This window comes from Xiphias gladius, chromosome 14 (assembly GCF_016859285.1).
Source record: "Xiphias gladius isolate SHS-SW01 ecotype Sanya breed wild chromosome 14, ASM1685928v1, whole genome shotgun sequence".
NCBI classification, from domain to species: Eukaryota; Metazoa; Chordata; class Actinopteri; order Istiophoriformes; family Xiphiidae; genus Xiphias; species Xiphias gladius.
Genome location: NC_053413.1, coordinates 17515315 through 17532295, shown reverse-complemented (window position 1 = coordinate 17532295; position 16981 = coordinate 17515315). Strand labels below are relative to the sequence as shown.

General features: G+C 37.7%; 2 protein-coding genes across 2 annotated transcripts; both read left to right on the top strand.

Annotated features, from left to right (window-relative positions):
• Window positions 1–247: 247 nt before the first annotated feature.
• abcb8 (ATP-binding cassette, sub-family B (MDR/TAP), member 8) lies at window positions 248–6975 on the top strand. The gene is made up of 16 exons (XM_040144728.1): window positions 248–585; window positions 1412–1742; window positions 1857–2012; window positions 2794–2888; window positions 3035–3140; window positions 3244–3405; window positions 4023–4108; window positions 4224–4321; window positions 4433–4538; window positions 4654–4687; window positions 4837–4973; window positions 5089–5183; window positions 5271–5404; window positions 5538–5685; window positions 5768–6018; window positions 6236–6975. Exons 1-16 carry the CDS (start codon window positions 482–484, stop codon window positions 6317–6319), a joined length of 2127 nt encoding a protein of 708 aa, XP_040000662.1. The 5' UTR covers window positions 248–481; the 3' UTR covers window positions 6320–6975.
• Window positions 6976–7719: 744 nt separating this feature from the next.
• cdk5 (cyclin-dependent kinase 5) lies at window positions 7720–16013 on the top strand. Its single transcript, XM_040144201.1, has 12 exons — window positions 7720–7961; window positions 8294–8382; window positions 8486–8553; window positions 8715–8775; window positions 8857–8913; window positions 9124–9219; window positions 9315–9389; window positions 11466–11562; window positions 12225–12294; window positions 12514–12574; window positions 12691–12771; window positions 13015–16013. The coding sequence occupies exons 1-12, from the start codon at window positions 7925–7927 to the stop codon at window positions 13099–13101; spliced, it is 879 nt and encodes a 292-aa protein (XP_040000135.1). The 5' UTR covers window positions 7720–7924; the 3' UTR covers window positions 13102–16013.
• The last annotated feature ends 968 nt before the right edge of the window (window positions 16014–16981 follow it).

Genomic DNA, 16981 nt, shown 5'->3' with positions numbered 1-16981 from the left:
TGCCAGCCGCCGTTTTGTCAAGTTTTTTGACATGTTCGAAGTTCCTTTCACCAAGAGTGAGATATCTTTAGTGTTAGAAATTAATTACAAGAATTACAAGTTGACGGTGACGTGAAAGGTTTTCCCACTTGGCTTCTCATATTTACGATTTAAACAATATTAATTGAATGCAGCATAACCTGCCGTCATTTCCGGTTAACTGTTGTAGTTTTTTGGAAGAAAGTCTGTTTTTGTCGTGTCTCTTTTTAACAGTGTTGCACAAATAGCTTAAAATTCTTCAACATATTGCGTGTTGTGAAATAAAGTAGCACTCTGTTGTCAACAACCCTTACTCACAGTAAAGATAAGGTCCTATATAGGCACAGAAATGCACTCTGGGTCAGTGTCAACATGGCAGCCTGCGTGTTGCCTCTGGATTACTGTAGAGCTTAACGATTAATTTGACCTAATGAGCTTGTTAACACTGAAATAAACATAAAACATGTTTCAGATACTTTGTAGTAAAGCAAACATTGCTGCCCCAGTGCGGTCATTGTCGTTATACCCGCGATGTCATAAAACAGCAGACATATGGAAACTGTCAAGGTAATGTGACGGTTGCTACTTTAGCTAATGAAAGCTGATCTGTTTCCTATATATAAGTTAATTAATCAATACTGACAAGCTTGGCCTACTTTGATTATCTAGACAGTACATCTCGACATAGTTGGTTATGGGTTCAGAAATAGATATGTAAAATGAGATGTACTTGTGAGCTAAAAACAGATGATAAATCGATTACTCGAACGAAACTTAACAACTATTTTCATGCTTAAGTTGAATTGTAAAAAAAAAAAAAAAAAAAAAAAAAACACAGCCTTTTAAAATTAATTAATGTTTCTTCATGTCAGACGGTCGAGTTGATCAATTACTTAAGTCGTGTTCAAGAAAGCAGCAATTTCAAACATTTGCCTGCTCCAGCTTCTCACATGAGCTGCTTTTCTCGGTTTTGCATCACTGTTAATAGAATAACTTTAGGGTTAGGAAGATTGATCCGTAAAAAGATTGTTTGTTCATGTTATGTGGTTATTTATTCATTTATTTATTAAATGCCATTGGCTGAAATATCATTATCAGATTTTGTAAACACGTAAATATAGATATTGGTATCGGCCTCAAAAATCCTGGTTTCGATTGGGCCACACTACCTAGAGCGACTCCAATACAAGATAACGATTAAATAATATCAATTAATTCAGAAGATAATAGTCAGGTTAACTGATAATTATAATTGCCGATTGCTTAAAAACTGACTGGCCATAATGCCTGCAGGGTTCCTGGAGGCAATGCTTTTGTTACATTAGCTTTGCGAAACTTTCATGATTTAGGTTATTGAATGTCTAATTGTATTAATATTCCTTGTCATATCCAGGTGGTATATATCTCCAGGATCTAATGGACACAGCTCCTCACAACAGCCTGGAAATGCCGTCGGGCGTATTTGGAGCCTCACTCAGAGAGCGGTCCGCCAGTCTGCCACCCGAAAATCCAAACCCCCGGGAGTGGCTCTGAAGTTCATCCTGGGACCAGCGGTGCTCACTGTCTCTGGTCGACTGTTTTGCCATGTAGCTTACTGCGAGGCAGATGTGAATAACAACACCCCCGTGGAAGTTGTAGCCAAAAACCCTGTGCCCGAGTTCAAATGGCACATCCTGTGGGAATTTGTCAAACCTCAGCTCTTTGCTCTCATTGGGGCAGTTGTGGTAAGCCTGAATCAGTTCTCATGTGTTTCTAAAATAAAATTTGATGTGACACATGCTTAAGATAGTGACATGTCAATTATGCTGATCGGCTAAACTAAGTATTTTTCTTTTCAGCTTGCGTTTGGTGCAGCTATCTTGAATATTCAAATCCCCTTGATGCTTGGGGATCTGGTGAATGTTGTGGCTCGTTACCTGAGAGAACATACTGGGAATTATGTTCATGAGATAAGGGGTCCTGCCCTGAAACTGCTTGGACTGTATTGTATCCAAGTAAGTACACAAAGAAAGATGTCCATGTTCTAAGCAGTTACACAACTTGTTATGCCAGTGCTTCAACAAGAGTCAAGTACAATCAGTCTATGATGAACTAAGCATGCCAGGCATTGTCTTCTAATAATGATAAAGTAGTTGTGAGCATGTTTAGTATTAATATACAGTAATGCCATTGTTTTTTGCTGTCAAATAGAGATATACCTCAGATATAACTATGTTTGCCCGGTGAGGTGTTTTATTTTCACAAGGAGTCTTGGGCTAAATGTACCGTTTAAAATATGTAATTGCAATACACTGTAGGGGATGATAACTGGATATTCATTTCTCTGTAAATTAACTGATAAGAAATGCAGAGGGAGGATGCAATCAAAGCAACACCTGGACAATGTACTGCATTCCAATACTGCAGCACTGAAATAACTACTACCTTTTATGAGGCTTTTTATGCTAGAAGAGTTGTTCAACTCTATGATACCATCACTTTTAAGGCTGTAGTTTCAGTCTTGTTGTATTGGGTTACGTTATATTATAAAGTTTTCATTTTGCTAACACATTTTCTTTCAGTAAGTTCAACCATTCATATGCAGCCCGCAGATCTGCTTGTTTGAGAAAGTTCAATTTTTCCTAGGTAGTTAGGATGCTTATTTGCCTTACACATCTGCATGCTCTGTTCCACTTACTTTCATTCTAGACAGTGTGCATGAAAACTTACAAAAGCCACAGCGTTTTTCTGGAAAATGGCCTGTTACACTGGTCATTAATCACTTCCACTGTGCAGGGCTTGCTGACGACTGGCTACATTATCCTGCTTTCACGGGTGGGGGAAAGAGTGGCAGCAGACATGAGAAAGACCCTTTTTGCATCCTTACTGAGGTACACATTTTAAAAGCAGTGATCAGACACATGCGGTCGTGGTTACACTAATCATCTTTCCTTAAAGCTTATAGATGGATCACATCTGCAGTACAAAAAAGATAACCATTGTTAACGCTGTCACTGTGTTTGTTTTTTTGTTACAGGCAAGATGTGGCTTTCTTTGATGCCAATAAAACTGGGCAACTGGTGAATCGTTTGACTGCTGACATTCAGGAGTTCAAGTCATCCTTTAAATTGGTCATCTCACAGGTATAAAGTGTAAATTTGTGTTGTAAAATAATCAGTAGTCAGTAATATGCAAACTATATGCTAATTTTAACCTTCTAAATTCCCATTTTTTTCATATTTGCAGGGTCTGCGGAGTATTACACAGACAGTTGGATGTCTCGTCTCTCTCTACGTCATCTCCCCTAAACTCACAGGTTTGACAGTAGTGGTCCTCCCCTGTTTGGTGGGAGCTGGGGCTCTCATTGGCTCATTCCTCCGCCAACTATCCCGTTTGGCTCAAGAACAGGTAAGATCAGTTATAGTATTATGTTAGGACTCCTCAATGTCTTGTACACAGTTTGAGTTTCATTACCCCGTTGTGACAAGGGGCTGCAATATCAGCAAGCAGGACAGACCTTGATACGAAGTTGGCGGGCAAACTGTACCTTCTCCTCTCTTAACAAAGTATAGGCATTTTCTTGCTACTGGAAACAAATGTTTAGATGCCAAGTTTCTTCACCACGTCCTCTTGACTCCTTTCCCTGATTGTCATAAATTTGTGGGCTGATATACAAACAAAAATAAGTCTGTGACACCACCACTACTGTGGGATAAATCAATGACCCTCCAAATAAGCAATCACAAATAGTCGGAAGTGACAGAACGCTGTTTCTTATGACTTCTGGCAGTTTAGAAGATGATGCTTAAGTGTTTTATTACACAAAAAACATTATCTGTATTTCAGATACTATTTCAGTATCTGTATTTACAGCATGCACATGCATCTTAAACACATTGAAATTGGACACTTTAACCTTGTCATCTTCATATTGTGAAGCCTCAATCTTTATTACTTTGCTGTTTGTAAAGTAAGTAAATTTGATGTCTGACTGTGTCTTTACTTAACATTGTATAAAATTTAAGGTGGCAAAAGCAACAGGAGTGGCAGATGAGGCGCTTGGCAATGTGAGGACAGTGAAAGCTTTTGCCATGGAGGAGCGGGAGCTCCAGTAAGTGAGAGTATATTCTAATATCCTCACAGCCATAGTACTTTTAGACCCACAGTATACTGTGTCTCAGATTTTTTAGGTAATTTGTTTTAATTTCCATAATGTTTTTCCTCAGGTTATATGCATATGAAGTTGACAAATCATGTGAAATGAATGAAAATCTTGGTGCTGGAATAGCAGTTTTCCAAGGACTGTCAAACATTACCCTGAATTGTGAGTGTGTGTTACTAATGTTAACTGATGAACACAATTTTAAGCAGATTGGTCTTGTATCTCAGTACTTATGTTAGGGTAATGTTTTTGCATTGTGTGCCTCTGATGCAGGCATTGTTCTGGGAACTATTTTTGCTGGAGGGACTTTAATTTCTAGCAATGAAATGTCCCCTGGAGACCTCATGTCTTTCCTGGTTGCTTCCCAGACAGTTCAGAGGTAAAAGACAGAACTTGCTCCACATGATTGCTCTGTATTACCATTTACTATTAAATGTATCAGTTTAAATGTATCTGATGTTAGCGTATAACTTGTGTATTGTCTTTGTGCTCAGGTCATTGGCCAGTATCTCTATCCTTTTTGGACAGGTGAGTAAAAACTCTATACATGTATCATGCATGTGATATCTGAGTGACACATTTAATATGTAGAGTTTTGTAGATATTATGTGGGCATGTGTTGAAATCTGAAATATTTAATGAGAAATCAGGTTGTTAATCTGAAACATTTGCTACAGATGGTGAGAGGAATAAGTTCTGGGGCCAGGGTTTTTGAATACCTTTCTTTGGTGCCAACTATCCCACTCTCTGGTGGAGGACGCATCCCGTACCATTCTCTGACAGGAAGAGTCGACTTTACGAACATTTCATTCAGGTTGGAGCCTCACCATAATTCAAAACAAAAGTAAATTTCAGGACAATAGTGGATAAAAACTGAACATAAACATCTGATGATACTATCTATTGATTTCTTTTTTGCATATTTATAGTTATCCGACAAGACCTGGCCAACAGATCTTGGAGAAATTTAACTTAACGCTACCTCCGTGTAAAACGGTTGCAATTGTTGGAGAATCTGGAGGAGGTAATTTCTTAGATATCAATTCTAATTGTAATTGTGTGACATGTAAACAATGGCGACCCTATAAATTATTAATCCAATGCATTTTAGGAAAGTCCACGGTGGCGTGCTTGCTGGAGCGTTTCTATGATCCGACCAGTGGTGTAATCATGCTGGACGGACTTGACATTCGAACACTGGACCTGTCATGGCTCAGGGGACAAGTTATTGGATTTATCAATCAGGTAAAGATTGATCATCATTAGTGCGCCCAAGTTTTTCAAACAATTAAAAAATTATAGTAAGTCGGTTTGAATTATTAATTAGTCACATTTGCAGCTTTGCAGTTTTCACTTTCGCTTTAAATAATCTGCGCAGGAGCCAGTTTTGTTTGGATCATCTATCATGGAGAACATTCGCTTTGGGAAGCCTGAGGCCACAGATGCTGAGGTCATAAATGCAGCCGAGCAAGCCAATGCTCATCGCTTCATTACAGGTTTCCCAGACGGCTATTACACTGTGGTTGGTAGGTGCTCTCATTTAAACTTTCAGTGCTTTTAAGATATAGTGGGACATGTAAATATTAAGCTCTAGATTTCTAAACCCAGGTGAGCGAGGTGTGACATTATCAGGGGGCCAGAAACAGCGCATTGCCATCGCCCGCGCCCTGATCAAGAACCCCAGCATCCTGGTGCTGGATGAAGCCACCAGCGCCCTGGACGCCGAGTCAGAGCGAGTGGTGCAGGAGGCTCTGGACAGGGCCACTAGGGGTCGCACTGTGCTCATCATCGCCCACCGGCTGAGCACCATTCAAGGGGCTGACCTCATCTGTGTCATGAGCAATGGCCGCATTGTTGAGGTGAGGAAGCAGAGTACTCAGAGAAATAGAGGTGCTGTTATCTCCTGTTAAATGTCTTGGCTGATTTATTAGACAACCTTGTAAGTTCAAAAAAAGCACTGAAGAGGATTGACTTAATTCAGTTGTCAGTAATTCACATGGATATATTGGATGCTTCTCAATGTACTGTGTAATATAGGTTTTAATTATATCTAACAGCTTCCTCTTTTCTTTTAAGGCTGGGACTCACTTGGAACTGCTGAAAAAAGGAGGACTTTATTCTGATCTGATCCGAAGGCAAAGAGCCGAGGGGCAGAAATGAACACTGCGGGACATGTTTACTCTAGATCTACAATAAATGATGGAGTTTATTTTTAAATGCATAGGAGATGCTTGCAGGAACATGATGAATTATATAAAATGTATTGTAAATTTACCAGCTACCTGTCTTCTTTTATGGCAAACTCTCAAATTTAAATGTGTAAATGTACTGTATAAGTGGACCAGCTGGATCAGCCTGTGATGATTAACAAACTACACTACTGTACAGTCTTTACCTTAAATGGGAATTTCATAACACTGTGTTCTCTTATCCTGTATAGAATGATAAATTATAATGTGATTGAAAAAAGAATTTTGTTTTGATGAGTTTATTGTATTTCTTTCCTTTTTATGGATCACAATAGTTTTCATGTTTTTCTTCGCAAATGCAGGGTTGAAGAGACTAAACACTGAACCTACGTTTATAATGAGGAGTATGTGCTTTGTGGATAGTGTAAATTCTTGGGATGATCCTCCAGTTTAAACCCTACAGTTAACTGAGGGATGAGGGATGAAGAAAGCAGAATATACTTTCCACTCTTTTTCAGCTGCTCTTCACAATCATCCATTCTGTTTAGATCTGCCCTGTAGAGGAACTGCTGTTTTGGCAATAATATTAAGTCCCTTATACAGGTGATAACTATTAAACTGTCTTTTAAAGCCGGCATGTACCTGTGTGTATATTATTTTACCAACTATAAGTTAAATCTTTTGAGTAACTCAAATCTATTGTGAAACGGCTACTGGAAACTAAAAACTTTTTACAGGCACTATTCAACCCCACAGAGGCTAAATGTTTGATGGCCACAAGATTTTGGGTGGCGTATGACTTTAATGCCCCTTTCTGGTGTGGTATTATGATTTTATCCACTCTTTGTGTGTCTGTACAGTATGTGCGCTGACACAAAGTCTTGCACACAGGTGAATATTACCCATCTCTTTGACTCAATAGTATTATCAGCTCATTTCCCAAAAGGGAGTAAGTAACGGCTAATATTTGCATCCCTTTAAAATAGTGTTTACATCACTGAACAGGCAAGTTGGGCCATGTGAGAAATATACTTTTAAAAATCAGCATATAGCCTGACAGCAGTAGAATCCATTTGTAGTTTGAGGTTAGATTACATATGATGATTTAAGTAAGGGAAACGCGTTTTAAAAAGTACTTTTTGCCTATGTCACATAACAGATGTCACATATCAGCATACAGTAAGTATCCACAGCCCTTACAGCTGTTTGTTTTTGACTGCAGTCTGTAGGTCAAGCTGCGGAGTCTGGGAATCTGTTACTAGTTTATCATTTGTAAACAGTCAATTTGCTTTCCTCTTACGACCACAGTCTCATAAAATGTCTTCAAATAACAGGAAATTGCCTCTGCTACTAAGATGTTTAGGAGTCTTCGGTGAGGGGATATCAAGAGTGTTGCAGTTCATCTTCTGGTCTCTAGATGAGCAACAACACAAGCCTGGCTGCACACCGAGCAGGATCAGCAAGTGCAGATAGCTTCAAACTAACGCTAGCTATCACAACATCATTAACCCCAGTCTGAGGCTGTAATCAGTCATCAGTTTGGTAGCTGGTTCGAGGCTGGCTCCACTGGTCAAACATGCAGAAATATGAAAAGCTTGAAAAAATCGGAGAGGGTAAGTTTCTTACGCCTTTTTGTGAAGTTAATATTAGCTAGCCGAGTTTGCTAACACATAGCCTTCATGTAGTTGCAGGGCTAGCTAACGTTAGCTGGATTGGATATTTTGTGTGCGCGTTAATCAGTTCCCCTAGTTAACCATATACATAGCGTTAATTTCTTCTTACACTAGTGTGTGTTAGTGACAAGACGTGTCCGAAGATTTCTGCCTGCCAGCTTTTACGACATTAACGCTACCTAGCCACTTGAGCTAGCTAATGTTGGGCTTCTTGCTTTGCCATTCATTAATTCGCTGACACTGATTTTAACTCCACGTTTCCGACTCCGTAGGCACTTACGGCACAGTTTTCAAGGCTAAAAACAGAGAAACCCACGAAATTGTGGCGTTGAAAAGGGTGAGGCTCGACGACGACGATGAGGTATGTCTTCAGGACAAAATAATTTTCATTTCAGTAGATGCAGTGTATGCTAGCAAGTTGTCAGTAGGCTAGTGCTAATAACAGTGGTCGTCACCTGTTTCAGGGGGTGCCCAGCTCTGCTCTGAGAGAAATCTGTCTTCTGAAGGAACTAAAGCATAAAAACATTGTCAGGTAAGTCTTCTGCCCAAACTGAATTCAGCTTGTTCTTATGTTATGCGCCTTTATGGAGGCAGTATTTCACACAGTTTGTCAGATGAGTTCGAGTGCCAAACAGTTTGCTTTTAACTCACATGTCAACAAACATCAACTTTAAGCTGTTCTGTCTCCTTTAGACTACATGATGTTTTGCACAGTGACAAGAAGTTAACCTTGGTTTTTGAATATTGTGATCAGGTGAGACAGAGTCATCTGAAACTTACAGTATGTTTTTAAGGGGTCTCCTCTGAGGCTAATGTGTGTCTCGCTCAACTGCAGGATTTGAAGAAGTATTTTGACAGCTGCAATGGGGATCTAGACCCCGAAACTGTGAAGGTGAGAGATAAACATAATGTCTCGATAATTCATGGAGAGTTTGACCAATGACAGCATGCCTGCATAAATACATACTGTACATATTGCTTGATTTTTAGAAAGCATCCTCTGTGACCTGTGATTGGGATCAGCATGTCAGTAACATCTTTTGAAACTTGTAATTAATGGCTTCAATTTTGTTTTGTTTCTATACTTGGTTTTCCTCTGCAGTCATTCATGTACCAGCTGTTGAAAGGCCTTGCCTTCTGTCACAGTCGAAACGTTCTACATAGAGATCTGAAGCCGCAGAATCTCCTCATCAACAGAGTGAGTGTTTAGGTGCATTTGGGCTTTGACTTGAAGGCTGGTAAAAAATTTGTTATCATCCAAGAAGATTTGGTAACTTGTGTCTCTGTCTATAGAACGGAGAGCTGAAGCTGGCTGACTTTGGGTTGGCTCGAGCCTTTGGCATTCCTGTGAGGTGTTACTCAGCAGAGGTAGGTTGTACGTCATGTGCATCAGGTGCTAATAACTGACTGTTTCCAGCCAGTCTAATCGCACTGACCTTTGGCACATTCAATATCTAAAGAAGACCAAGTCAGAGACTGACTTCTGAAGATATTGACTGCCATGAAGGGATTTTGAATATGGTGCTAACTAAGAATATGAAAAGATCGGTGTTCTTTAACTGAGGTGTTAAGGAGGTTGTTTTAGGTGCGTGTAGCCAAGGTAAAAAGTCCCAAATCTGGTGCTAAAAAATATTTTCCTGGATTTAAAACAAAACAGTATTTCATCAATAAAATGAATTTGTTAGACGTTACCTAAAAATCTATATCTTGATATGAGAAGTGAGATCAAAATATGGCACAGTAGTAACATCTAATTGGCAACCTGCAAAAACATTGACAAATCCCAAATGTTTTTTATTTTATTTTATTTTATTTTATTTTATTTTATTTTATTTTATTTTATATTTTAAGCTATTAACATGCACTCGTCTTATTTGTGGTCTTATTATTTGTGTGCACAGTCGATGGCCTCAATTTAATTCTCTGAGCTCCTGAGGTTGGGCCATTATATTAATTCTGTAATTGAGTAGAACATAAAGCAGCATGTGGTTTAATGCTGGTCCATCTTGTGGTGTCACTGGTGCTGTCAGAGAAATGAAGTCGAGTCTCAAATAGGTTTATTGGTTGTGGTTGGCTGACCTAAGGGCCTGGCGAAGCAATCTCATGGGGGACTTGGGGGTGTGTGTGTGTGTGTGTGTGTGTGTGTGTGTGTGTGTGTGTGTGTAGGGGGGGTTGACCCGGGGTTACACTACTGATCTGAGAATGTAATAAACAGAAAACCTAGAGGGGAACAGAGTTTGAAGCATTGAGAATTTGAATGAAGGTCATTTTAAAAGGTCATTTTATTTCAGAGAATGTACTACCCTGAGACTTTTAGCAATGCCTCAGCGAGAGGAAATGAAAAATTCTACACAACATGGATATGGTGTATACTGTATGTGGTACATGCAGCATAAATAGAATACAGTGATTGAAATTTTAATGACACTATGGGGATTTTGTTTACTTTAGCACCATTATTGTTCATCACATCCAGCCAAGTCAATTCCTTAAAAACTTCACAAAATGCTTCAGAGTGGAGTTCATCACTGTTTTTACTTTTTCTAAGGTGACACAATTGTTCTTAAAAGTCCCTCACTTGCAACCCAAGGTTTAGGTGAAGTAGTAACAATCGTGTTATTCATATACAGGAATTGCTCACACTTATTTTAAAATTCTACCCATTAAAACAATTCGTCTAACTGAACTAAAAGTCTTCCACAACCCACAGGTGAGTGTTGTTTGAAACACAGTACTCTATGATGTGCAATACATAAAGGCAGTATAACACAGTCAGTTTGAAGCAGGAGCTAGATCCCTTTTGAACAAATAACTAAAAGCATGTTCAGTGCTACAGTAAAAGAGATGGGGTTTTTTTTTTTTTCTTTCTTTGTGCATATAACAGTGTTACGTTTTCAAGTCACTTAGAAACTTAAAGCACATCTATGCTATTCCACAAATGTAACTTCACTTTTCTGTAAAACTGACTTATGAAACATTAGTAGCGGTTCTGTAGCAGATGGTCACATAATTAACATTTATACTGGAATTAACTCTCCAGTTTGAAACATTAGCACTTCAACTGCCCACACACACTTGGGGAAGTATAACTTTTTAAAAAATATTTTAGTTCTCTGCTCTGTCAGTGCACTTCACCAGACACATTTTCATAAAACCTGGGAATATAACCGTAAAATACTGACAAAGCAGCAGTTTGTTAAAAAGTCAAGAAGTTGTAATGGAAACCAGATGCACATGTAAGTTCACCATTTAGTTTTAGTGACAGTGCTGCCAAATCAATTTTTTTTTTTTTGTGTGTGTGAAATCGGTGTCAGTACAAAATAATACCCACCTCAGAACAGTCATTACACTGAATGGCTGAACGGTTGTGTTAACACTATTTTGGCCAAGATAATTGATGTAATTGGTCTAATTATTACATTGTGCTTTGTGATTTGTATGTAGGTGGTGACCTTGTGGTACCGGCCTCCAGATGTGCTGTTTGGTGCTAAACTTTATTCTACCTCAATTGACATGTGGTCCGCTGGATGCATATTTGCAGGTTTGTTTGTGATTATTGATGCAAATGAAGACACAGTAGAAATTAGTAAATTCTTGTCTTTCTAGGTTTGTTTCTTAGTTAGTGGAACAAGGATACAGTTGAAACTAATAGTAAAGACTCATAATTCATCCATTTACAGGGCACTTTAAATCACGACGGTCGTTAAAAATTGCAAAGAGGTTTTAGTATCTTTCAAGTCATGTGCATAAATGCCAAAAAGGCAAGGACTCAGACTATTTACAGGTATTTGAGCATTATAGAGATAATAAAACACTGTAATAATACTAGACATAATTAAAGTCTTTGGAATATGTTCCAGTTTTTAAAAACAGGTGAAAAAGCTTTTTTCATAAATGAAACTGAAAGAGGAGAGATGGGTGAATGTATTTAATTTCAGTAAAAATGTACAATTAGTATAATGGGACAGGTCAAGACCATTATGGCAATAAGTTATTTTAACTTTGACTGTTCATCCTATGTCATGCTTCAATTTTATGCATACAGTTTGTGTTTCTACATGTCTTTGATGGAATCTGGGGTTTATTTTTTTATTTTTTTGGTGATATGTGGAGAAATGTGTTATTGGTTGGTTGTTATTGTTTTTGGTTTATAAAACCAAACCATATAATAATTTTAACCGTGTTTTATTTTGTCCCATTCAGAGCTGGCTAATGCTGGAAGGCCTTTATTCCCTGGGAATGATGTGGACGACCAGCTGAAAAGAATCTTCAGATATCTTTTTTTTTTTTTTTTTTTAACCATCATTTGTAGGTATTGACTAGATGAGGCTCCTGCTTATACCGTTATATGATAGGCGGGACTCTGAGACGCCAGAGTTTTGTTCAGGCAGAACTGTTGTTCTGCTATATGATCAGTGATTTCCAAACACTAAGTCTTAACCGGTAAGACACACCTCTCTGTTTGAAAAATGTTTCTTTAACCACTTGGTACATTGTTGGGTACGCCAACTGAAGAACAGTGGCAGACAATGACCAAACTCCCCGACTACAAGGTAAATGATTGACATCATTTGTTTCATAAAAACCACAGTGTTAGCTTAGCTTATACAATGTTTGACTGAGGTCTTAAACTGAAATATTTTTTTACTGCCTCTTTTCCTTCCTGCAGCCATATCCCATGTATCCAGCCACCACTTCCCTGGTGAATGTGGTCCCCAAACTAAGTAGCACAGGACGGGATCTACTCCAGGTACTCTGACTTTCGTATTGCCTATCTTTTAATTTTAAAAAAAGTTGATCTCTTGCAATGTGCGCCTTTCTAGTTAATGCAGACATTCATGTTTTCAAAGACTAAGACACAGTTTTTACATTTGTGTGTTTGTGCACAAAGCAGCTATAATCTCATACCAGTTGCTGGCAATATGCAATTTTGCGTGCAAGAAATTTGATACTCCTGCTCACTTATTAAAATGTGTCCTTTGATCTCACCCAGAACCTGTTGAAATGCAATCCTGTCCAGAGGATCTCTGCAGAGGAGGCCTTGCAACACCCTTACTTTGCTGATTTCTGCCCACCCTAAATGCTAAATTGCCTCTCGGTGAACCTCAGCCGCCAGAACCAATCATCCTTCACTCTGTTGGTTTCATTAGGACCAGTCCCAACAAGGCAGATCCCTCTCCGGTTTTCAAAGACTCCCCTGCAAATCATTCTGTTGTGCCTCTATGTGGAACAAAGTCCTATTGGATCTGCAAGGTTTTAGGTTGTTTTAAGTTGCGAGCTAGTTTAATTTGGTACATATACACCTCGTGGCTAATTAGCACTAACGTGGGAGGGTGCACTATGTGTTGAATTGAATACATTTTATACCTGCAGAAATGGTTCTTCACAGGAGGCCTCTCTCATCCAAGAGAACCAATTTAACATGTGCTGGCTATTTCTGACTTTTAAATAGTTGACCATGAATGAACAAAAGCCCTTTGAATCTGTGGTGATCTGAATCTAAAATTCAAAGTGTTAGCACACACTGCGACAGGTACCCAAACAGCCTTTCTAACCTAATGGTTTTTGTTCCTGTTGGAATGGGTTTTGCAAAGCAGTTTTGCCAACGGGCTTCCATTAAGAGAAGTCTTAACATGGGGGGGGGGGACTGTAGCCCGATCAGTAATGGAGTTTTGAGGCTAATACCATTAATGATATTTTAAGAGTTAAAAAATCTGATAACAATATATCTGCTAATATTCGTTTTCTATAAATAATAAAATAATAAACATTTATTTATTGACAAAGATACATGTGTACTGACTGGGGTATTTTACAGTTGAAAAATAATCTTGTAAGTGAACACAGCTGGACGGACTGTAATTGAGACACTTTCTAAATGATCTAAAACATACCTTTGGCATTTTGGGACTGAAGCCTGTAGTTACTTTATTGGCTGCGATATATGCTGGTACTGATAAATTGGTGATAAGTTAGTATCTGTGGATATTTTGGCTGCAGTGGAGACCACAGATTCCTGGGGCAGCTACAAAGTCACTATTTAAAAATAAGTTAAACTAATGTGCCAGTTTTAGAATCACAAGAGACAGATTTTTTTTTTTTTTTTATTAAAAAGGATTAAGTCAATGTTACCCTCTTTTTAGGCTTGTGTGTTGTTTGTATACCGCTGTATTTAATAGGTTGGTTTAATTTGGTTGGTTTATTATTTCCTTAGAGGTTTCCCGGTTAGAACTATGTCATTTGGCATTAATGACAGGAGAAACACTGAAGGAATTTCTTTGAAATAACTCATTCATTTATTAGCAGAAACTTTTCCCCCTCATTTTCAAAATCATGTTTTTTTTCTTCACACGGAATTCACATTATAGCTCTTTAGGGTACACAAGCTGTTAATCAGAATTGATTGATTTTAACCGTACTAAATGAACACTGTCTCCATTGGATTTTCCTTATAATTAGAACGTACAATTAGGACCAAGTTACATACCCTTTTCCTGGAAACATCCTTGGAAATATAGAAATGTGTTACTGTTATTTAATTTTTTAAAATAAACTTTAGAGCAGAACAGACCACACACTTCCATTTCAACAGTACAACTTTTTGTCCCACTATTACAAGATTGTAAAATAGCATGTGAAGCTAATTTATAGTTTTCTTTTTTCTCAGGCTTTTTATTTCCCTTTTTGTATTTCTCTTTTGTGCACTTTGTAACTGACAATTTTATTTTAAATCGTTTAGTTATCAATATTATTAAATATGTTGAACACTGACAGCCAGGATTATAGCCGGTTATCAATAAATGGGCATATATAATATATATTATATGATATATATATAATATATAATATATATATTGAGACTAGTGGACCATTTGTGACACATTGCTATTTTTTCACATCGTTTTTATCCTTACTATAATGCTTTGTTTTTCTGAAACACCTTTGTAAAAGTTAAGTTAGAGAGATGAAAAAATGCAGATCATTTACTGATAATCTGTATTTTAATATAATGATTGTTTTGCACCATTATCTGTTTCCATTTTGGTTACTTATTGTGTTAACATGGTTAACAGCTTGCAGTGTTATTTTACTTCAGATTATTACAGTGCTAATTATCCCATAAAAGCCTCCATAATGAGTTGTTTGAAGTAGCTGTCTCAGTAGGGAAAGGATTTATTTTCACTTTTCTGATGTAAGACAAGATAATGGATGCATGTATTTATTGATGATGGAATGTCTGCCTTTTTTTTTTTTCTTTTTTTTTTTTTGCATTTGTTTAAATGTAGCAAAACTTCATTGGGTACAGAAACTCCTTTTGAATGACTTAAATAATACTCAGATCCATAGTATTTAGCAGGCTCTCTTTACAATTAAAAATGTTGAAGGTTGTTATAAAGAAAAAACACAAGCATTTGCTCTCAATATTTCATTATCTTGTGATGACAGGACATTTCAAACTGCTGTAGAGTTACTTTATAAAGCCTAACTTTTAATTTTAAATGAAGAATGGATTTTGCACTTTGCTAGTATCTTTGCTTTTGTTGGTAGAACTTGGGATGAATATTGTCACTTATTCTTTTTGTGTATATTTCAGCCAGTAAGACTCGGTATTCAGTAAAGTCGACATAAATACATGTTTGCTTTTGAGATTGGAAGTTCATTCTTGCCCTTGGAAACTGTAGCTGACAAAGTAATCTCACCACAGGGTCCATTTAGTAGCTGCTCTGGAGCTTTCAGTCAAATCCGTGACAAGTGGGCAAACTCTGTCTGCTGAGGAAGATTGAGATATGATCAAAAGCTCCAGAACAGCTACTAAATGAAACATGTTGTAAGATTGTTTAGTTAACACTTGCTTTTCGTTCACAATATTTTACACAGCTTGCATATCAGTAGTCATCTAAACAACTTCAGCACTTCAGGAGCAGGTCTTTGTTAGGTCTACTTTTGAGTGGTGATGATGTTTTAAATAGTGAAAAAAGTTTGGCGTTAAATTCTGTTGGCTTCAAATTACAAGTGTTTATCAATAACATAATAAAATTCAAGCCTAAATAAGCAAAATCAAAGTTAAGGTTTAATTTCATTAGATAGGGTATTATTAGGTAAAAGTTTGACTCTCAAAAACTCAGATCATCTTCTTCATCAGGACACAACTGTCGTCACATTTTGATTTAAATACTGCTTCATTCTGACCGGTACAAGGGAAGTGTGTGACACTACCTTTTCCCAGCTGACCGCTGTCCACATCTAACCAATGAGAAGAGCTCAGAGAAACACACAAACACAGAAATCTTGTGTCAGGAAACTGTTCTAACCTCAGCAGATTACTGTGTTCATCTGTGATCTCACAGCTGATACAGTTTAGTTTGTCCGTAAGGTGGTTTCAAACGCTCATGACAGTTTCAGACTGAGTACGTTACACGTAGTTAAGTGTATATTAACTATTTAATGTACAGTTCAGAGTTAAAATCACATATCTACAATAAAATGCACATAGAGCATGTAGAGCCAGATGAAGCAAGTCCGGTTCTCCAGATATGTGTGTGCATGAAAATCTTGATGTTACCTGTAAGAACCAGTCTTAAAAGCACATTTTTGTACCATTTCAAGCCACATTTTTTTTTTAATCCATAAAAATGTGTGATAAGTATTGCAGTTTTCTACATCTGCATAATATCTTTCTTGTGTTGAGTATTGCACGATCCCATGGCTGGTTTGAGGAGGATTTCTATTATAAAGATCCAATACATTAAACCACATGGTGTGGAGAGCGCTATTTTGATTCATCTGGCTCCAGAAATACACTTTGGACAATACAAAGTGGATAGCATGGCTAATATTACATTAAGAGACCAGAGATAATAGGAATACACAGTGATCATGCAAGGGAGAAAATGGGCGATGTGTCGTAAATTATGAACTGTAAGAATAAAATAGTTCAAATCTCTGTGTTTGGTGTACAG

Bases quoted from the DNA above. Each gene is read 5' to 3' on its own strand.
- abcb8 (XM_040144728.1), top strand. From the start codon at position 482: ATGTTTCAGATACTTTGTAGTAAAGCAAACATTGCTGCCCCAGTGCGG. The intron at 2,889-3,034 runs GTACACATTTTA...TTTTTGTTACAG, and splicing joins CTTTTTGCATCCTTACTGAG to GCAAGATGTGGCTTTCTTTG. The intron at 4,322-4,432 runs GTGAGTGTGTGT...CCTCTGATGCAG, and splicing joins GTCAAACATTACCCTGAATT to GCATTGTTCTGGGAACTATT.
- cdk5 (XM_040144201.1), top strand. From the start codon at position 7,925: ATGCAGAAATATGAAAAGCTTGAAAAAATCGGAGAGG. The intron at 9,220-9,314 runs GTGAGTGTTTAG...CTCTGTCTATAG, and splicing joins AGAATCTCCTCATCAACAGA to AACGGAGAGCTGAAGCTGGC. The intron at 9,390-11,465 runs GTAGGTTGTACG...ATTTGTATGTAG, and splicing joins TGAGGTGTTACTCAGCAGAG to GTGGTGACCTTGTGGTACCG.